General features: G+C 40.8%; 1 protein-coding gene across 1 annotated transcript in view; it reads left to right on the plus strand.

Annotated features, from left to right (window-relative positions):
* PLEKHH1 (pleckstrin homology, MyTH4 and FERM domain containing H1) overlaps positions 1–22,444 on the plus strand; it is a 54,664-nt gene that overhangs the window by 24,885 nt on the left and 7,335 nt on the right. Inside the window, exons 7-23 of the mRNA XM_075712684.1 lie at positions 1,136–2,142; positions 4,494–4,572; positions 5,202–5,290; positions 5,840–5,990; positions 6,992–7,131; positions 7,994–8,104; positions 9,648–9,734; positions 10,752–10,913; positions 11,881–11,961; positions 12,925–13,104; positions 13,236–13,344; positions 14,287–14,399; positions 15,092–15,268; positions 16,082–16,179; positions 18,699–18,876; positions 19,281–19,436; positions 22,101–22,201. Of these exons, the coding sequence (XP_075568799.1) occupies positions 1,136–2,142; positions 4,494–4,572; positions 5,202–5,290; positions 5,840–5,990; positions 6,992–7,131; positions 7,994–8,104; positions 9,648–9,734; positions 10,752–10,913; positions 11,881–11,961; positions 12,925–13,104; positions 13,236–13,344; positions 14,287–14,399; positions 15,092–15,268; positions 16,082–16,179; positions 18,699–18,876; positions 19,281–19,436; positions 22,101–22,201 (3,019 nt within the window). The remainder of the gene's footprint in view (positions 1–1,135; positions 2,143–4,493; positions 4,573–5,201; positions 5,291–5,839; positions 5,991–6,991; positions 7,132–7,993; positions 8,105–9,647; positions 9,735–10,751; positions 10,914–11,880; positions 11,962–12,924; positions 13,105–13,235; positions 13,345–14,286; positions 14,400–15,091; positions 15,269–16,081; positions 16,180–18,698; positions 18,877–19,280; positions 19,437–22,100; positions 22,202–22,444) is intronic.

Below are 22,444 nucleotides of genomic sequence, written 5' to 3' on the forward strand. Positions count from 1 at the left end.
AAGCTGCTATTCAGCAGAACCTGTAGAATTGAGATAGTCTTTAAATCTAGTAATTATGGAAAGGAAGAAAGTAGAAGAATTAAAAAGTATAGGTACTAAATAGACAAAGAACAGGCAATCTAGGATCTATCTTTTATGTCATCTTCTAATATAGCAACTGAAGGGGCAGAGATAAACAAAGAAAAGGAAGTTTTTACAGCAAAAACATGTAAGTAACTTATAAAACTTGCTGGCAAAAAGCACTGCTTGGGTCATATAGCACAAAAGGATAGCAAAAAAACTCTAGGGAAATTCTTGAAAAGAGAGTAACTCACTGATCAGTGTGATGGTTAAGGAGGTCTCCATACATATGCTGGAAGCCTCATCTAGCCCCTAGGAATGGGAGGAACCATACCATCTTATTTGGTGGCTTAAATCACTGTAGGTCAATTGAAGTCAAAAAGCATGCTAAGCAGTGTTCTGGCCACTTAGGTGGTTTTTGACAAAGTATTGTATGGATAGGTGCACTTCCTTCTCATGGCTGTTTTAAGAGAAGAGACATAATCTTGGATAGGTAAGAGTAAAAACTGCTGCACTGAGTTAGACTGAAAGCTTGCCTACGCAAGTATCCTGTCTCCTGGTTGGCTGTGGGTGTTTCAGAAAAGAGTGTAGAAAATATTGCAAGCAGAGCTGTCCTTCTTTCTGTGTACACTTCCAGCTCCTGAAGTCAGTGTTTTAGGAAGCTCCTAGGCCAGAACTTCTGTCTAAACTGTTATTTGTACCACTGATAAATTACTTTTTCTGGCTTATCTTTTGGACACCGCAGCATTCTATTTCCTTCGTTTAGAAAAAAAACCAACCCTTCCTTCTGTAAATTTCAAATGCACTGCCTGATAATTTCATTAGGCACCCCTTAATTCCACTTTTTTAAGAAACAGTGATTAATCATTTCCTATTCATCTTTTCTGTACTATTCCCAATTATAAATATACAGCATTTCTGTTACAGCTGTACCCAGCTATCTCCTTCCCATTCTGTATAGTCCTAACCAGGCCAGTGTGCTATTGAAATACAACTGACATGAACAACTTATACTAGCAACTAACATTTTAGACAGTAAAGCATTTGAATGCCAACTGTATGTTCTCTGTTGTAGATATGACCAGCATTCCTCCCTTCGAATCTCTTTGGAGCTGTAATTCTCTGAAGCCTAGAGCATCACAGGCCTCTCTTGCTGAGAAGATAGATGAGAAATCTGTGCTCCTTGCACCTGGTTTCAGACAGGTGTGTCAGACAGGACATACCAAATGTGTCCTCTCTACAGCAAATATAGTCCTTGCCAATGACACCTTTACTGAGGATGGAGAGGATAAATCTCTGCTTTCCCAGAGCACGCTGAAGCTCATGTCTGACCCATCAAGCTGGAATCTCTCCACAGAGAAAGATATATTCCCAGCTGTAAGTACTGAACACAGGTTAGGGTGCTCTGATCTCGCATCACTGGACTCTCCATCTGAGGCCACAAGAATCCTTGAGGCTTTGACTTTCCAGTCATCTTTGGAAGGAAACCATAGTGCTGTGAGCACCTTGCAGCAAGTGGCTTTGGACAGCACCTGCTTCTCTGATGATCTGAGTGCCAGGTTCCACTCCCCCCGGCTGGACTCCTCTTCCTCGGGAGAAATAATGAGCATGCTTGAGGGCCGTCTCCAAACTGCTGAGCCACCCCTGGTTGTGTCAACATCAGCTGTTACAGCACACTCCTGTCCAGGGAGGGAATGCGGCCTTGGCAGTAGTATGACCTTTCCAAAAATACGAACTCCCAATACACCAAGAGACAGTATCCAACTAGCCAAGAGACATTACAGCCAACCACAGCCAGGGTCTAATTCTTTCCATCGTGTAATGAGCTTAGAGGCTAGCACCTTCCGCCCCATAACAGACTCTCCAGTCTGCCACGGGCAAGTGAAGGAGACCAACATAGATGATGATGGCGTACTGGAGAAGATGGAGACAGAACGTGGCCCGGTAAGGGAAGAAGCTGGAGCATGTGAGGAAATCAGCCACTTATCTGCAGGGCAAAGAGAAGCTGTGAGTTCTGAGGCTGGCGTACTTGACCCAGGAGGTAAACCTCCCACACCACCACTGCACAGATTCCCATCGTGGGTAAGAGCTGCAAGCCTGAGAAGTGCTGCTTATCTTTGAGTAGTGCCCAGTAGTTAGGCTACAACAGTTCTTGGTCTCAAGCAATTGTTTCCTGTGGACATTGGTCACATTTCTGAACCACCTAGACTGACAGTTCCAGATCATGGGGCATGCTGGTTCCACTGAATTTTTTTGTTCTTTTCTTTCTATAAAGGAAAAAAAATCCATGGAAGAACATAGTACTCAAGAAACATAGGAATAAAAAGGAAAGTCAAGAGGTGCTGCATTGTGGTTTATCATTATGAGTCATCAAAAGTTAATCCTTAGTTCTATTATCATGTGTTTAAGATAGAAAAGTGAGTCATAAATGCAAATAAATTGACCAGACCAGATAGTTTCAGGGTCAGAAAAAACTGTGAATACTAGAATAGATATTTGGATTACATCCTGGCATTCTTATGGTATACTTCTGCTGTCAGGAAAATTATGTCAAAACCATTGATGTCCTATTGCTTACTTCACATGAGAGAGAAGTCTGTTATCACTTTCAGTTACTTGTTAGTTCAGATGGTTGGATTGTTTGCTAATGTGTCAATCTAACTGAAAAACTTGGTGGAAATCAATGTAGTATCAAAAGAGATAATTCCATTATTTTCAATTTGCTTTTTTAAAGGCATAGGCAAACAAGTGGTTTATTGAAGGTGCAAAATCAAGCACTCTGTTAATCCTCACGTTTTATAATTTTTTTTTTTTCTATGAAAACTTAACATTATTTGTGATCTTGGGCTGTGTCCTTTATGATACCAGTTTAAACCCCAGTATAATCACAGCTAGTTTTCAAAAGGAATCTCTTTTCTTTCAGTCCATAATATGGAACTGTGCTGGGGATGAAGCTGGGTAGTGTAGTAAAAGCAACTGCAGTTTCCAAGATGTCTGTTTTATTTGCTGCAGAAGTCAGAAGGGTGTCATGAACAGGGTACTCTTTTGGAAGAAGGGAAATATGTCTCAGAGATTGGCTACTGTTCCTTTCTCTGATCTAGAGTTCCCATGTAAGGTTCTTCTAGTCCCTTAAGCTAAACTTTTCACAGGTGATCATCAGTTCCACACACCTTCTGAATGTCTACTTGAGTCTGGCAAGTAAATTTGATTAGAGAAGCACTGAGCATGTCTCTGCTGCAACTGTATTCAGTCGTTTTCATTGTAAACAACGTTATATGGTGCTGAATTCTCAAAAAAATCAGGTCTTGGACATCTTGAAATGGGTACTCAAGATATTGGATACTTCAAAGAACCTACGTCTGAGTTCCTCTTCTGGAAAATAGCAATAGCACCCATCATGTCCCTCCCAGGGTTTTTGTAAAATTTTTTATTAATGTTTATGAAGCATTGCAGTATTATAGTCAGGAACACCACAGGAAAAATCCGTTATTTTGTCTTCAGACCAGAGTCAAGTAAGTGTATCCAAGTAGGGCAAATTTAAGTATATTAAACACTAAAGCATGAATAGAATATTAAATAGCAGTTTAATCAATAAGAAGTGGGCATTATGTGCCTTGAATAGGAAGTGTATGGGGGGAAAAAAATGCACATAATATTTCATTAGAGACTAAATCACAATGCATACACATACAGAAAATACAAATTCTGTAATTTCTTCTTTTGGTGTACTTGACTTTGCAGTCTTAGGTACTTTCATGTATATGTATTGTGTGTGTTATCTGATAGCAATTGGTTGTATGCTTTAAGGAGCAGCAAGAGGATTCCTAGCGTTGATTTTTATCCATTTTAGACTGGTTGATGTCTTAGTCATAACATTGCATTTAGTTACAGCTTTGGGTTCCCCCCTTGGAATTTTTGTCAATTTGTGGAGCACTTGGAGATCCTTTGAACTGAAAGCTCTGTATGTTGTTATAACTGAGACACAGGCTTATTGAGATTATTTCAGGCATTTCTTTTATTCCCTTATCAGAGAATGGGAATCGTTTGCAGGTAGCGATTCAATAAATGGTCCTGGTTTAGGGCTGTTCTTGATTCATTTTAATGCATTGTTCATAAAATGGAAAAAAACAGCTTTTTCCAAGCTGTGATACAGTAATTTATTGATAATTGCATGTAGGTGTTCCAGTCTGTGGATATCATCTCTGTAGCATTTTCAAGCCAAGTCTGTTGTGATTCAGGGAATCGCACACAGGTGCACATTTCCACTAAAGGTCATTCACCCAATATCTGGTGGAATAGAGCAATCTTTCTTAGAGCGCCTCTTCTTCCTGCCCAAAGGTGTGATTGTGATGTGATTCTGTGATATGAGCATTACTTTTTGCAGGAATCATGTTTTTGTCTGACCATTGCTGTTCATGGTATTCTTGTTCCAGGAGAGTCGAATCTATGCTGTGGCCAAGTCTGGCATGAGGTTGTCTGAAGTGGCCACGGTGAATGATACTTCTAGCTGCTGTAAGTTCTAGACAAGATCCGTCCTTAGAGGGAGTTTACAGTGACAGTGTGGGACCCAAGCTTCTGGCTGTTCACGCTTCTTCACTTCCTTGCCTGTTTTCAAAGTAAATTTGATTTCGCAGATAGCCACCACGATGAAGAAAGGAGGGAGGAGGATACATCTGATCTTGGGGATAGTTGGTGCTGGGCTGTTTGAGCCCCTACATTCAGTGACATCTTCAGGGACTCCGTTATCTCCATCACTTTCACTGACAGTGTTCTGCCTCTGCATGTCTGTGACCTGCTTTTAGTCTTGTGATTTATGATCACCTTCCCATGTTATGGCTTTTACTTGTTTGGACATGGTGCCCTGGATTGCCATTGTACCATGGGGAGCACAGGGTGGGTAAGATGTCTTACAGGCTAAATGGAGGGAGCATTGTAGCTGTCTCTGGGAGTTGTATGTAATTAGTAACACATCCCCTGGCCTTTCTCAGGCCAAACTGTCCGGGATGGTAGTCCTCAATTATTTGATGTTCCAAGAGGCTACACAGGTTCTTAAACACATACGTGTACCTCTCCATTAAAACCTCCTCCTTTTCACCAGTTTGTGTTACTTGCTCTCTTGCTCTCTCTCTGAATTTTCCCAGTTTCCAATTTCTCGCGTTCAACTTCTGGACCATTTACCTGTCTCATCTACAGAAATGTTACAGTGCCAGTCTACACTACGCTGAAGGGGGTAAGGAGTTACCTCACTTTTCCTTCTATGAAAAGCATGGTCCAGGGCTGCCAATAATTTGAGAGAGAAAGGGATGAAGCTGTGCAGTAAAGGAAAGAAAATTAGAGAATGCCAGGAAGAGCTTGGCTCCAAAAAGAATGCAGGAGGAGTAGCAGATGATAAATGTATTTAGGAATACAGAACATTGCAGCAAGTTTTGGTCCAGGAAGCTGCAGTGTGCACTATGAGGCTGTAGAAACCTAGGGGGTGATAGTGGGTGTAGCCTAGAGAATGAAGTGGAAGAGGGCTCTTGAGAGCTTATGGGGAAGCACAGGGCTTGTGGAACAGTAGGAGGGTGTAACCAGAGGAGACCCAAACAGATCTGACTAGAGAGTCCAGCTTGGGAGTTCTCAGACTAGAAAGGGAGGAAATGAGGAACCCTGGGACAGTAGTGGGCAAGGCAGTGTGAAAATGAAGGGCATGCATTGATTGCTCTGTCTCCGTATTGAGCAGGGATTGTCCTGGGGAAACTCTTCCCTCACACACTGACCATACAGGTCTGTTTTCCAGAAAGCCACACAGATCAGCAACGTGCCTTTCTTAGATGAGTCTTCAGGCTCTGATGATGACTGTGGCTCCCATGCCAGCTTCAGGACTTCTACTGCTGGATCTGAGAACAGGAAAGCTAGCATGCCAGGCAGCCCTCGTGCAGTGAAGAGAGGTAAAGTGGGAGTATTGCTACTGAGCAGCATGAACTCTGTCCTTATGGGTGAGGCAAGATGTCCTGAACAGCGTCATCTGTGACAGGCAAACGCTCAGCCTTGGTGATGCTAATAAGGAGTTCTCCCAGAATGTGTGCAGACATCAACAGCCACTCAATAGAAACCTGTCCTTTTAGATGTGTTTTTACCGCTGGTAGATTTCCATCCAGGTAATTGCTAAGCTAAGACTGCGGGAAGGGTTGCTCTCCCAAATTCATCACATATTCAGTGAAGCCATCCATACCTTTTCTGTGACTTCTCTTTGTAAGCAAACTAGTACTGACACATTAAAGAAAATGGTTTTTGTCTCTGTCACTGGCTGGTAATTTCTTGACCAGTAAGCAAATCTTTCCTATCTTTGAGAGGTATCAGGTAATTTGGGTCCTGGCTAGGACAATTTTTCTTGACTGCTGGGAAGGTTAAACTAGATCCTTGAGTGGAATTTTCATTACAATTGGTAGTTAATAAAATAGAATCCCATTTCATGTAGTCTTAACTTCTGTTGTGATGCACTGGCTGATGTGTCTGTGCATTGCCGTGGACCAGTGGTGGAAGATTCACACAAAGCAAAGCCCTGTTGCTGGTGAGGGAGCCTTTTCTTTAGTTTGAATGAGGGTCTTGAGGCTTTATAATGGATGTTTCCAAGCTGAAAACAGCATGTCTGTGCTTTAGATAACAAGTCTATCAAATTTGTTGCTGAATAAACAGAGATGAAAAAAAAAAATCATTTCACTGTCAGTATCCAAAACTCACTCTCACTATTTGTCTTCCTAGGAAAAAAAAAAAGAAAAGGTCTCAGAAGTTTGGTTAGTGGGGTTTGAGTTTCCAAAGTCTGATCTGATTTGTTCTTCTTGAACAAAAAAGTCTTAATGGTGAACTCAAAAACTGTTTCAGAGTGTGCAGTATTCAGTGCATGCTTCTGTCTAGCCATGATTCTCATTCTTTCCTTTATTTTGAACAGGTGTATCTATGTCCTCACTGAGCTCTGAGAGTGACTATGCCATCCCTCCTGATGCCTACTCCTTGGATGGTGACTATTCAGAGCCAGAACATAAGCTACAGCGAACATCTTCCTATTCCATTGATGGTGGAATCTGCACTGTAAGTCTTGCTACCTCACAGTTGTGAAGGGATGCAAACAGAGCCTTGGCCTTGAAAAAGAAAAAGCATAACTGTAATATATTGAGTTATCCCCTGCAAAGTGATGCTCTAACAGACTGGGCTGTTGGTCCAGTTGGTTTGTATCAAAAGACACTATCTGATGCTTCAGAAGGTGTAATTTCTGTTACGTGATTAGATAAAAATATAAGCATCAAGGGCTCTATTCTTTCCTGATGATCTGTACTGGTTTCCTGTAGTTGTATTCTACTTTTAATAGTGGCCTTACACTTTTGTGACAAAACAAGTTTGGAAATTCAGAGGAAGAAAGGAGAAAGGATAGAGTATTTTGGCCTAGGAAAAAACCTCAAACACAGGCAATGTTGAATTCTCTGCTCTTGAGTGTAAGAGATAAAGCAGACAAGGAACAGGAGTCCAATCATGGCTTAGAGCCAGCCTTCACTTTTATTTGGAAAATCACTGCTATAGTAGGAAGACAAATAAGTTTTCAGTGCATCAAACAATCCGTGAAATTATCTTCCAATGCCACGTTTACTAAAGCAACACAATGTGGTATGTGCAGCTATGCAGATAGTCTAGGACTATCTCCCTGCTCACTGCAGCGGGGTTGGGCTAGATGATCTTTCAAGGTCCCTTCCAACCCAAAGCATTCTATGATTCCATGATTCTATCTCCAAGTTGGGCAGAGAGCACTGACCCTGGATGGCTGCTACTTGCATCTGGCAGAGTAAAGCAGAAAATTATGGACATGCAGCAAATGTCTGCACTTGACTATAGTACTCTTTGATTTGTATTTTGAGAGGTGCAAGATAACCGTTTCTCCCCCTTTCTCTTTGCCCTCCAGGAACCCATGGAGAAATCAGGTTACTTGCTGAAAATGGGCAGCCAGGTGAAGATGTGGAAGAGACGATGGTTTGTTCTAAGAAACAGACAAATCATGTACTACAAGTCTCCGGTGAGTCACTGGGATACATTTACTCCTGCGTGGAGACACAGGGGAACGCTGTCTGCAGAACCAGTTCCAGGCTGATACCACTGGCAGAGTGGGCAGCCATGGGCAAGCTTCCCCCAAAATGGCCTGCCAAAGAGCTTTATGTCTCACCCACAGGTTCAACTGTGGGTCTCTGCTTAGGCAGGGAAGCTCCTTGTGGTGGCAGTTGCCAGGAGATGAAAGATTGTTCACAAGGACAGAAGCTTGACACCTACTGGTTAACTTTGTACCAGTACTTTGTTAGATGATGAAAAGCAGAAGGCATAGCATGGCCCAGCTTTGTCATGTTTAAGATGAAAATAGTGGAAAAATAAATTATAATACCAGGAGGGTGCAGATACGTACTCATCAGTCAGTATATGGGGCTCTGAGGAAAACTATTTCAGGGGGAAGAAAGTTGGATTCTTTCATTTTTCACCCTCCCACATGGACATGGAAGTATTAGAAAACTAGGACAAAATTGAAAATAAGCTTTCATGCAAAATGCTGTCTTACAATGATCAATGAAACAATATTGAGAGAGCATGTTTGTGCATTCAGACCTTTCCAAATACTTTTTATAACTCACAGCTGTTTCAAATGAAGTTACATTATTTTAAAAATTCTAGCAGTATGCACTCAAAATTTGTATATACAATAAAATACATTTATTATTGGCTTTCATTATTGTGCTGTACTTAGCTACACTACAGAGAATTAGATTTAAGGATATTCACCTTCCATACTTTTTTCTTCTGGACACAGCAATTTCCTCCATACCTGCATAATTACACAGTATTTCTGTGTATATACACATCTTTGATTACAAATCAGGAATATTGAGAAGATTTATGCTCAACTTTTTTGTTTTTTCAGTTGTTGTCATGTTCTGACAAGACAAAAATACACCTTAGGGCACAATGCATCTTTATTTCTGATACTAGGTTTATCCATCAGAAGTCACAAGCAAATTATATGTATATATTATATACATATGTATATATAAAAATAATTTCATGAATATGCAGAATTTAGACTGTTGGTTGGAAGGAACTTCTGGAAGAGCCTAGTCCAACTGACACATTGAAGAGGGACTGTCACCAGCTGTAGATCAAACCACACATGGCTTTGTCTAGCTGAACATTGAAAACTTCCAAAGGTGGAAATTCAGCTACTATCTGGGTACCTGGATGGTGTTGTATTGCCTTCCCACTGAGAAAGGTGGTTTTTTTTTTTTGGTTTTGTCTTCTTTTGTGTCCCCGTCCCCACCGCCCCCCATGTCCAATCTGAACTTTGTAAGACAGTATTTGTCACCATTACCCTTGTTACATTGTCTGTCACTACTGAAGAGACTTTTGCTTCATCATTGCAATGGGATCACACTGTCTCATATTCAACCTGGCAACCTTCAGCTGTCCTTTCCAGCTCATGAATGCAGACTCCAACCTGCACATGCGTATTATGCTGTATTTAAGTACCCATCTGAGTTTTTTCCTACTGAAAAAGTTGTTTGTTTTTCTTTCCTTAGAGTGACGTTATCCGTAAACCACAAGGGCAGATGGAGCTGAATTCCTCGTGCCAAATTGTCAGAGGTGAAGGGTCCCAAACATTCCAGGTAAGTGTTGGTTTTTTCATCCTGTAGATAACCACACACTCGGTGGCTGGGTGAGAGAGCACTTATTTCAAGCTGAATGGTACTGTATGTCTCAATTGATATGAGCTAACTTTATCTGTCCCCTGTGTTTCCTGGCACAAGCCAGGCAGTTAATTTAAGAAATAATGGGCAAAGAGCTAATTTGTAACCCAAATACAGCTTTCTGAAATTGAAAGAAATTCTCCTTTATTTTTGTTTTGTTTTGTTCTACACCATAGCACTTCCCTTTTTTGCAGTTAGGACCGAGAGCTTGAAATCTGTGGGGCAAAGTGATTCTTGTAACAATTAAAATGAGGTAGTACCTAGGATCTCCTCTTTCTGAAAGACTCCTCTCACAAGATCTCCAGCCTGACTTTACATGTCCGAAGGATCTGAAGAAACATCTGAAGTGTTGGATTCCTATTAGAATTTGATTTCTGAAGTGTTAGAAGTTAGCCCATCACTGGGTTCACTTTTAAGTCATTATTGTTAGAGGACTTCATTATAAAGGTGGCATTAAAATTTCTCTCATACTCTGACTGAAAGACACATGGCCTGATCTGTGAGCTACTTTCTGCCCTTATGGAACTGAAGTTGCTAAGGCTTAGTACTATTAAATTTGTAGCATCTTTCCTCTCAAAGAGTCACAAGCTGTTGAAGGCAGAATGCAATACAAGGTAAAGGCAGCAAAAAAACCCCATTTATGTAGTCACCTTTAAAATGAAAAATTAGCAGCAGCACTGAGACACAAGAAAGGATGAGAGAGGAGACAAAGCCACAATATCCAACAGAAACAGCAAAAGAACTTGTGAGAATTTGATTCATCTGAGTTTCAGTTCTTTCACCTGGGCTTTGAGGGTTAGCACCTTTTTTCTTACCCAAAAAACCCCCTCCTGAACCACAAAAAAAAATAATCTGTATGGGATAATGAAACTCAGCAGCTGAAGAAAAGATTTGTAGGTGTGCAGTTTTATACTTACTCACTCCTTTTCCTTCCAGCTCATGACAGAAAAGAGAACCTACTTCCTGACAGCAGACTCTCCCAACATCCTGGAGGAATGGATTCATGTCCTACAGAGTATTCTGAGAGTGCAAGTGACTAGTCCTGTTGGTATTCCTCATAGTGATGCCAAACCTACTGTGAAAGGTTGGCTCACCAAGGTAAAATACTATTTCTTACTTTATTCAGTTTAGCTCAGTATTGACTGTGTACCAGCTTCTTCATTTGCACAGTAAATGTCAGCAAGAAATTAGTATTTTAATACTCCCTAGAAGAGTGGGGAAAGAAAGAAAAGTTGTAGTAGATTTCTGTATTTCAGAGAGGGGAACATTTGTATAAATGATAAGGAATGGGACAAACAAGGCTACTGAGAGATTCTGACTTTGTCAAATAGTAAGTAATAACAAATATCTAGCTTATGTATGCTTTTCTTCAACAGCATTCACAGCATGTCATAGTAACAAAAAAAAAACTAACAGGAAACGCTGTTAAATGTCACATTTAATTGATCTTAACTTGGTGATACAGGAGAGCTTCAAAGGAATGGCCTGTATGGTTCTTGGTTAGCATTTATTTCCATCATAACAGACTGCATGCTCATTAGTACAAAGTACAATGGCTGAAAATTCTTATGCTTTATGCCATTTCCATAGATTAGTTTTGCATACCAAGTTACTATGAATTTTTTAATATAATTCTGGTCAGCATCTAAAGATAGCTAAAGACAACCTGCATCTGAAGCTTGGTCATCTGCAATAGGAAGCAGCTCCCTAGACTACATGTTGATCAGTCTTTTCCTGCTGAGATTAAATGATTTGTTTTTATAGTCTTAAAAAGGTTATTCTTAATATTGTGTTTCAGGATACAGAATGATGGGTTGTTATGAATACTTCATAAAGTCTTAGACCCATTTCCATAAGCACCTATGTCCCATCTACTTAGGTGGGATGTACTTACCTGCTTTTGGAAGTGGTGCCCTGTATGTTTTGAGAGGAGCTTATATTAGCATAGAACAAATAATACATGCAAGGTTTTAAGGGACAGTTGAATTGAAAGTTGAAATCCTAGAAAATTGTTCCAGAAACACTGCTGATGTTAAAAACATGTATTTCTTTGTCCTCCTTACAGGTCAAGCACGGTCACTCTAAGCTGGTCTGGTGTGCGCTGATTGGAAAAACTTTCTACTACTATCGAAATCATGAAGATAAGGTAATTCCTTTTCCCCTTTTGTTCCTGAACCTTCCTTTCCCATTTCTCATGATGCTTTCTTTCCTTTTACTGCTTCTGTGTCTCACACTTCAAGCTCTTCCTTGGTTGTACTTCTTCCCTTCTAACAGCATCTGCTCCACAAAGAGAATCAATTTTTTCTGACTTTTTTCTTTTTTTTAAGCTAAAATGACAAAAGACTTAAAAGGCAGATCACTGTATATCTTGTTTCTCACTTTCTCCATTGGGTCTGGTGAAGTCTTCAGAGCAGACTTTTATACGGCAGCTGATATATTCTGCATACCATCATGAAAATAAATAGCAACAACAATATGGGAAGAGGGAGGTCATTTAATCAGTGTAATGTGCTTCCATTTCTGGAAGCTTGGCCCAATGGTCCATTACTTCGTCTTGTGATGTCGAAATCCAAGTTTTAGAATATCAAGGGATACTGTGACTCATACTTGGGATTGACCTCCAGAGTTAGCACAGCAGGTATCCTCTGTTTGTCTGAATCTACCTATTTATGTAATTTTAAAAGTACTTATTGTCCAGTAGCAAGTAGAAAGTCTGACCAGGATTGGAAAACAGTGGCTCAAGATACTGAGCAATTGACTATCACAAAACATATCCTGCCTTGCAGAACCAATGATGTACACAACTGACAAGTGTAATGGGAAGAAAAGCCATCTTTTTATTTGCATATTCTCATTCCAACCTGTAGATGCTCTCCCAAGAAAAATAATAAAAGTAGTAACACAGTTTGTAAGTACTTTAGTTGATGAAAGAGAAGAGATTCTATAGAAATGCAAGTTTATATAATTACATTAGTTAAACACTGAACTACAGTTTATGCCTTACATTTTACAGAACCGCTAACATTATGACTGGGTTTTCTTTCCCAGTGTTCCCTGTCCATAGTGGGAGATTAGCTATACTTATCTAACTTGATTCCCCTCCTTATAGTGTCCCCTAGGGCATCTGCCTATGCGTGAGTCCAAAGTGGAAGAAGTAGACCGTTCCTGTGACTCTGATGAAGATTATGAAGCCACTGCTGGAGGACTTCTCTCATCCCACTGTACATTGGTGATTCACCCACAGGACCAGAGTCCCACATACTTACTCATTCGCACCAAACAGGAGAAGGTATAAAAGGCAGTCTTTTTGGAGAGCAAGAGTCTTTTTGGTGTCAGCGAACAAATGGGGCCTACAGACAGAACCTGTTTGTAGAAAACAAAGTCTGAATTGACCCATACTGTTCTTATCCTTATGCCTAGAATACCTGGCTGTACCATCTGACCGTCGCGGCTGGTAGCAGTAATGCCACAGTGGGCACATCATATGAACAACTCATTGGAAAGCTATTGGACGCAGAGGGAGACCCTAGTAAGTAGAAGCCACAAACTCTTTTCCGTGGTAGCAAAGCATAAGGAAAGGTAATTTCAGTTCCCAGTTTTAATCCAGCCAAAGGTGAGGGAAGGGGATTCTCAGTAGAACAGCATATTGATATAGTGTCCTTCTCCCCTAGTTCCACAGTAACATCTCCATAGAGGATACAGGCATTGTAGTGAAACTGGACAAGTCTGTCACATTGTCACATCATTTATCAAAGCATCTGAAACTTCTGTAACATTAATTCAAATTACAGTAAAGAACTGGAGCTTTAATTTTTCCTGGTTTTGTTGGTCCTGATTTTCTTTTCCTGGGAATCTTGACCATACAGACGCACACTCTTTCCTCTGAATACACTCATATGCACTTGCCTTCACATCTGTTCCTCTGTCTGCATGTATAAACCCTTGTACATACACCCATGCTCATCTGTTCCTCCTCATCTTTGATACTTGCTCGTGTATGTTTATGCACCGTGTTCTCAAATGTGTATTAACATATGCATTTGTACTTAATACTCTTTTCCTGCACATGCACATGTTCCTAGACCTATATGTGAACCTTGCATACTGTTCAATAGTGACTTGCACTAACAAAGACCCCCACCGCAGGCAGCTGCCCTGGCAGAGTTTGTGTGTCTTGTTTGAACACACAGTCGAGCAGTTTCTCACCAGAATGCAGCTGATGAGAAGCTCTGACATAGCAGGATTGAGGATGGCAATACTTCTTTCTGCTGATGGCTAATGCTGCTGGTGACTCCTTGTTCATGGCAGTCTTTGCTGAAATCAGTGAAGTGGCACCAAAGATAAACGTGGCCTAGTGTAGTGCTGCTTCCTCGGGTGCTTTGCCATTTCAGCAAGGCTCCTTTTCAATGTGGACACTGTTATCTTTCTTCTGTTTCTGACACTGCATGTTTTTGCCCATCTGCTACCTCAGATTCTCCTCTGTGGAAACATCCTATGTTGTGCTACAGTAAAGATGGGTTGCACACATCCCTCACTACTCTGCCATCAGAGGCTCTACAGACTGAAGCTCTGAAACTTTTTAAGGTATTTAAAGGGACATTGCGTGGTTTTCAGTTATTTTGCTTTGTTGTTGGGGCAACAACATTGTTTGGTCATGTTGTTTGTCACAACATTTACTGTCACCATTGGTTGCTTTAGACAGGCCTGCTGGGTCATTTAATTACAATAGGACAGTCAGATATTAGGTGGTGTTCATTCTCTGGAAATTTAACTTTTCCTTGTAAGGAATCTGGGTTTAGGAGCAATGTCCCCCACAGGCTTTACGCTTCAAAGCTAGCCTTATCTTCCTCTTTCCTCTCCAATGGTTGGATTGAAGGAAACGGAAACAATTTACTGGCAAACTCAGTTGTGTCAGTAAGACCAATGGTGAAGCCATTGGAGATTTGATTCTTACACCCTAGAAGTGTAAGATCAGCAGTAAGACTGGACGGTCTTAGCAAGGTAAAGCACAGGCATGGAAGGCAGGAAGCACATTTGCCCCTCAATTCCCTTGCTGACTTGTGAGCAACTCAGGCTGGAGGAGATTGAGTGAATTTTCTAGTTGCCACAACTAAAGAGGGAGGGATAGGAATTAAGTATTTATTCTCCTCCCTCCCTTCCAGGTTGTTTAGAAGAATTCATTAATTGTCTGTAACAGATCTGGGGAACCTGTCCTGGAAAGTAACAGAGAAGAGTTGCTGTATTCATGGCATTGACTAACTTCCACCCTTTTACAGTCCTGTCAGCTGTTCATCAATGTCCCTGTGGAGGCACCCTCTATTGATTATCACGTGTCACTTGCCCAGACAGCACTGCAGGTCTGCTTGACACATACTGAGCTGCAGAATGAAATTTACTGTCAGCTTGTTAAACAGACCAGCTGCCGACAGCCCCAGAACCACTCAGTCATTCAGGTCAGTTCCTCTTTTGTCACTTCCATTCTGCAAATACTTTCTATTTAATTCCATGTTTTTAATAATTAGCAATGGTACTGGTTCTCATAAAATTGTGCAGATGCTAAAGGTGTGATGGAGGAAAGAGAATCTTGGCACTGATGTGCAAAGAAAAACATTGAGAATGTAACTACTTGCAAAATAAATTTTAGTTTGAATTTAACCATTTACCAGTTGCAAATAGTCTATTCAGACCATATTCAGAATCAACATTCTTAGCTCATAATTGCCACATGGTATTAATTTTGTTTTCCATTTTAGTTAACAGCATGCAAATCATGAATATTACTATTAAGCATGAAATCTGATTTTTGCACTATAATTATTGGGTAAATCGAATAAGTTACAGCATGAATGTAAATATTTTATTATAATATTCTGAGCTCATTTGAGAAAATAAAATCTGGTTGAGGAATAATGGGTCTAATTTGAAACAAAATTTCCCAGTGTATTCTTTGTTATGATTTGCAGTTGCAAATAGGAAAAAAGTATTAATTTAAGTCTTAATCATTCACTCAGCTCTGGTTACATTAGGCAATATTTTCAAAAGTGGCCAATCATTTAGAACATCTCTTCTTAGAGTCCAGGTTGAGGTACTGAAGAGCAGCCTGTCCTCTGACCATCACTCTTCTTTGAAGCATCTTGAACTACATGTCTAAAAATGGTCACTCCCAAAAGCACTGGTCACCATCCAACATTTTGGTTGCAGTATTCTATGAAAGACAACAGGCAAGAAGTAGAGAACAAGAATGATGTCCAGTTTTATGTTCACAGTGCTGGCAGCTCCTGGCTTTGTGTGCTCCTCTATTCCTGCCTCAACATCACTTCCTCTGGTACATCAAACAGCACTTGCAGCGACATGCAGACCCCAGGTAAAGACTGCAACAGCATTTTCTTCTGCTAAGCTGATTGCCTTTTGCATCTGCTACTGATAAAGATGGAAGCAATTATGTAACTCACACCTGCAAAAATAAGTTGAGGGAGGGGACAGAAGGTTCCTAATGGTATCAAGCTGCCCCCCTTCAGTCATTCAATTAATTTGTCACTTAAATTAAGCTAGTTCACAAAACTGAGTGACCTATACTAGCAAAAGAACTTTTTGCAGATATAACTGGAGCTACATAGGGAGTTTTTTGCTGATGCAGCTACTTTCTTTTATTGATAGAAAGACAGACCGAAGTAATTATTTAGAATGAATTATTAGAATTTTAGGTGATTATATTCTGCTGTCAGGTTAGCAGGTATACTGACAGAACAAAAGTGAGGCAGAGAACAACTCAGGGAACCATAAAAACTTAGGAAAAACTAACAAACCTAAAATATAGACTGGTACTGTTTTCTGTTACCTTTTTAGTGTGTAAGAAAACTGTGCAAGACCTACTGTAACAGCAGTAGGTTGTTCTCCAGTGTTCATGCTGTGCTCTTTGTTTGTTTCCATGGTAATCTGGTCTTCAGCATATCTCACTGTGTCCTTGGCTGGGAGGTCACGGATAGAGATGTCTAGTTGTCTGTTGCAAGAATATACTGTTGCTAAGACACAGGTAAAAGAGTGGTTTCATTTCAAACAAATATTCATATTCAAATACTCAGCCTAAGTCTCCCTTGGAACTCAAGCTAAAAGTCTCCTGGTGTTGCAAAGGAAATCTGTGTACTCCTTCACTCAAGGGTTTTTTTATTTTCTTATATGCTGCCTCATATTTGCTATTTCTTCTCGGAAGCAAAAATACTGATATCGGGCGCTCCTCTCTCTCCATTGGCTAAGGCAACATGTTAGGGATCCTCTGGCTAGTAGTAGAAACCATCTCTTCAAACTTGTGCATTACCAGCTCCCAAACTGGCCCATTCAACTCAGTAGTGGAGCTGCTCTGCTGTTAGGGAAGATGAATTGCATAAGAATGTGCTGGGCTCTGTGAAACTGATTTAATGTATCAGTTTCAAGCATTACTATGCTGATGGTGAGCCAGGTTCTTAGCCCAAAAGTACCTTTATCAACAAATAAACTTGAAGCAGAAGCAAAGAAGCAATTCAGCTGGATTGTAATCCAGCTATGAAACAATTTTTAGGGCTAGAAACAAACATACAGAAATTAGAGCAAACTGTGCTTGTATTCATCTGTAGTTTAGATTTTAGAGCAGTTGCTGAATGACACTTAGCTTAGCTCCTTCTGCCTAGCTTTAGGAATACTTCATCTCTTTAGATGGAGCAGGTATGGCTGTTTCTTGACCAGTTAAATAGATAGGCTTTCCCTGTTTCATACAGCAAACAAGGCACTAAAATGTCAATACTGCATAATGCCTATGGTCTAGATTTACACTAGATCTTCATTCTAGGTATTGTTTTTCATGAAAGGTGACCCTAGAGTATATGTCCAGTCCCTAAGAGAGGAAGAAGACTGGGGCACAGTTTTAGGTCAGAAGACACAGGGCTCAGGAGCATTTGGAAGCAAGACACAACAGCTTCACGTTGAAGCAAGATTCTCCATTTGAAAATTGTTCAAATGGGGAATTGTCTATTACTGGGGAGGTGAGCAATATATTGCTGCAGTGAAAAGCCAGAGTTCCTGACTGCCATGTTGCTTGCAGGGATTTAACTGAAGATTTAATTGTGTACTGAGCTCCTGAAGGCATCTTAAATGGAATTAATTTCCCCCTGCAAAGTAATATCATGGTTATAAATCCTTCAATTTCAGAACTTACTCAGTATATACATTCTTAACATTTTTGCAAAAGGTGTAATTGACTGTTTCTGCCTGGCTTTAGAGACACTTATATCCTTTTGGTGCTGTTCAATGGAGCACTCTCTTCAGTAGACGGTAAACTGATCATATTAGTAACTGTCCCTACACTGTATTGAACTATCAGCAAATCTGAGCCTGCTTTGAATCTCTGTCAAGTCTCTTGATTGGCAGATAGGGTTAATAGACGGAAACTTATCGTTTGTATAACCATGTAAATTGATATACACAACTTATATAATCCTGTAAGTGAGACTAATGCATTACAACTTAATACTTATCAGGACTTGACACAATAGTAACTAAATTCAACTGGCATGACAGTGAGTTTGAGGGTGAACTGGTCTTGGTTTAACAGAGACTATGATCGCAACAGGGTACAGAAAAGGATATTCCTGTACTGGAATGTCCAGTCCATCTAGGAGCAGGGAATGCTCTTGTGCTTCCCACAGAGTCCACCGTCTACCTTAATTTTACAGATCCTTGGAGCTCAGGTTTGTGTTGTAGCTTTTCACTTGAGCTGTTAGTCTGTTGAGGTGAACTAGTATATCTGCACAGAGATGTGTCTTTGCTTGAGCAAAAGCCTGAGGGAGGAATGCTCTAGTCATGGCATGGGAAATGGAAGAGGGCATGGCTTATCTCCACCTCTTTGCCTAGGAGTGAAATAGGCAAGTATGCCATCTACTGCCAGAGATCAGTAGACCGCACTGTGCAGACTGGTGAGCGAGAAGCCAAGCCCTCCCGGATGGAGATTGTGTCCATCCTGCTAAGAAATCCCTACCACCACTCACTCCCCTTCAGCATCCCAGTGCACTTCATGAACGGAACTTACCAGGTGAGCCACCGCAGCTGCCTTTCTTCTGGGCACTAGAGGACTGCACCATAACCTGTCTCCTTCATGTGGGTGGGTGGCATCATGGTGTTTATACGTATCAGATATTGGGAGACAGACACTATTTCTCCTGCTTGCCATTTTTCCTGAGAAAATGAAAGGAATCCAGCCCCAGCTCTACAGGTCTTAGGAAGAAAATGTAGCTGGGGAAAAGGGAGAGATGTTGTAAGCGCCTCAGTGCTAGAAAGAACGCAGTCTGAAGGGAGACAATATGCAAGTGCAGTTACTGGACCTGGGAGTCAATCATGAGACACCGATCTGTAGGAAACTAGGCTTCATTAGTTGTGATACCCATCAATGTCATGTTTCTTGAAAGTTATCCTCAATTAGCTCCTCTTTCATTGCAGGTTGTAGGTTTTGATGGTTCCTCAACCGTTGATGAAGTCATCCAGCGACTGAACCAGGAGACAGGAATGAGGAAGCCATCCCACATGGGATTTTCTCTGTTCACAGATGATCCTTCTGGCAGGAATTTGGAACATTGTCTGCAGGGCAACATGAAGGTTTCTTTTTTTTCCCCTCTGTTATATTCAGCATACATCTTTGAAGAGCTGCTAAATGGCTAATAAATTTTTCTTAATGCAGCAAGACAAATACACTTGGGTATTGTCTATCTAGATTAGTATTCAGAGATGAGAGATTAATTCCTGTACTTGGGTCACAACAACCCCATGCAACGCTACAGGCTTGGGGAAGAGTGGCTGGAAAGCTGCCTGGTGGAAAAGGACCTGGGGGTGCTGGTGGACAGCCGGCTGAACATGAGCCAGCAGTGTGCCCAGGTGGCCAAGAAGGCCAGCAGCATCCTGGCTTGTATCAGGAATAGTGTGGCCAGTTGTCCCCCTGTACTGGGCACTGGTGAGGCCACACCTTGAATAGCGTGTTCAGTTTTGGGTCCCTCAATACAAGAAAGATATTGAGGTGCTGGAGCGCATCCAAAGAAGAGCAATGAAGCTGGTGAAGGGTCTGGAGAACAAGTCCTAATGAGGAGCAGCTGAGGGAACTCGGGTTGTTTAGTCTGGAGAAGAGGAGGCTGAGGGGAGACCTTATCGCTCTCTACAGCTACCTGAAAGGAGGCTGTAGTGAGGGGGGTGTCGGTCTCTTCTCCCAAGTAGCAAGTGATAGGACAAGAGAAAATGGCCTCAAGTTGTGCCAGGGAAGGTTTAGATTGGATATTAAGGAAAAATTTCTTCACCAAAAGGTGAAGCACTGGAACAGGCTGCCCAGGGAAGGGGTTGAGTCACCATCCCTAGGAGGTGTTTAAAAGATGTGTAGATGTGGTGCTTAGGGACATGGTTTAGTGGTGGACTTGGCAGTGTTAAGTTTATGGTTGTACTTGATGATCTTAAGGGTCTTTTCCAACCTAAATGATTCTATGATTCTATAACTAGCTCAGTCTAGTCTGAGATACTAGTTAAGATAAAGCACATTCTGTTTTAGTAGGTGATACATTGGTCAATTTTTAAAAAGTCTTTAACTCAGATTTTAGCACATACTAGAGTTTAATTTGTATTGACTACAAAATTAAAACATGACTGAGCTAGCTAGCATGATCAGGTATCACAACTAACATCAAATGTGACACTCCTAATTGAGACAAATTTATGTTAGGCTGTGAGTCTCTTGGCATGTCTGTATAAATCTCATCTATTGGATTACGAAGTATCTCCTTGCTATCTCCAGATAACTCAGGCTTTCCTTGTTGATGAATGTACTTAGGGGAGAAAGCTTTACTGAGTATGCCCTTACTTTAAAAGAGAGGAGTGCCTCAGAACAACGGAAAAGGAAAGCAGATAAAGTATTAACATTTGTGTCTTTCATATGGAGATTTTTACCCATACTGCAGCCGGATGACTGCCTTAAGTGAGCAGGCTAGTGGCCATGAATGAGACACATCAGATTTCGGTACAAATCTGGGAGAATAATTTGTTGTACAGCATCAATGGAGGAATAGTGGTAGTGGCAACTTTGAAGAGGCCCCGATACCTGTAAGGAACATAAATGTTCAGTTTTACACAGCATAAAGTTTCACATTAGGCAATGGAGGGAGAAGATGCCAATAACTTTAAATTACATGGTTTGAAGAGGAAACTACCACAGACAGTGCCAAATTATATGCTTTGCTTTCATGGCCTGATATAGATCAGATAATCTGGAGCTTTGCTGGTAACTGAACCACCATTTGGAGAGATGAGGTATTAGAGTAAATGAAGGAGCTTGAGACAATCAAAAGCATCATTTTTACCAGTTATTAACTGGTTATTATTTATTTGCCAAGGCAACATCAATAGCTTCTTAAGAGAAGATTAGGATATCTGATTATGTATTTCATGTTGCTTCTTACGTTCACATTCCTTTTATTGAGACGCTATCAGAACAGAATTAGGGGCCTTTATTAGACCAGTTGTAAAAGGACTGGAATAACCAAGAGAAGCTGAATGGAACCAAAGAGATTAATCATGCTATGACCAAAAATACATCTGAGCTACAAAGTTGGAATCTAGGACCAAATGTTCCCAAAGTTTGGATGTTCACATCCAAGGGTTTGGTTTAGCCAAGCACGTAGACAGCCACTATTCAGAGGATACATTAGTGCTTTAGTTTGGCTCAGGAGGGCACTTTTGAAGCAAATCTACCAATCATTCCTATTAATCGTGCTTTGATTCACATTAAGGAGCAACCTTAGAGAGCATGAAATGGATTCTTTTTACGCTGAAACATGAACTGGAAGATGTGATCCAACATAGTAGTGGGCTTTCAGGCCATTTGATCAGACTAAAGCTAGTCCAAAGGAAAACCCTTTGAAACTCAAAGTGTGGGCATATAGCCTTAGGAACAGGTGTTTCACTGTGCACATCGGCTCCTCCTGGGCTTTGCTACTTGCTAACATAGACATAGCCACAGAATTGCTACCAGACCAGAATTCACTTACAGATGTCCCCCTGCAGATTAGAGCTGAAGATTTCAGTTGAAACGCTTTAATTTTTACATACTGTGTAATAGAAAAAGGAATTGTTTTGCCACTTTTGGCTATGTTTATGCTCATCCAGTCTATTTCTTTATCTTTGGTGTTCCACAATATTTTTTTCTTCACTTACTTTCCCCTCAAGCCTTGACTATACATTTCACTTCAGGTTGTCTCTCCTTTCTCTACAATGTTTTTTTTAAAGATCTGTGATGTAATTTCTAAATGGGAACAAGCCTTAAAAGAACTGCATCCTGGGAAATATGAAGGTGGCACAAGAATTGTGAAGTTGACCTATAAGAACAGGTACTGTGCTTCATTGGTTGGCCTCACTACTGCTGTTAATTAAACGTTTCTAGACTGGCTATATCTCTGTAGATGGCCAGTAAAATGTAGTACCGTTAGTGCCAAAACTATTTTAGCTAAGATGTGTTTAAATCCTACACGAGATACAATGACTTTTGTGTGTGGTACATGTGTAAAAGAGGGTATGTGGCCTAGAGGCAAAACCCAAAACATGTTGCAATAGCAGAGTATACTTAAAATGGG

The sequence above is a fragment of the Pelecanus crispus genome, chromosome 6, assembly GCF_030463565.1.
Source record: "Pelecanus crispus isolate bPelCri1 chromosome 6, bPelCri1.pri, whole genome shotgun sequence".
Taxonomy (NCBI): domain Eukaryota; kingdom Metazoa; phylum Chordata; class Aves; order Pelecaniformes; family Pelecanidae; genus Pelecanus; species Pelecanus crispus.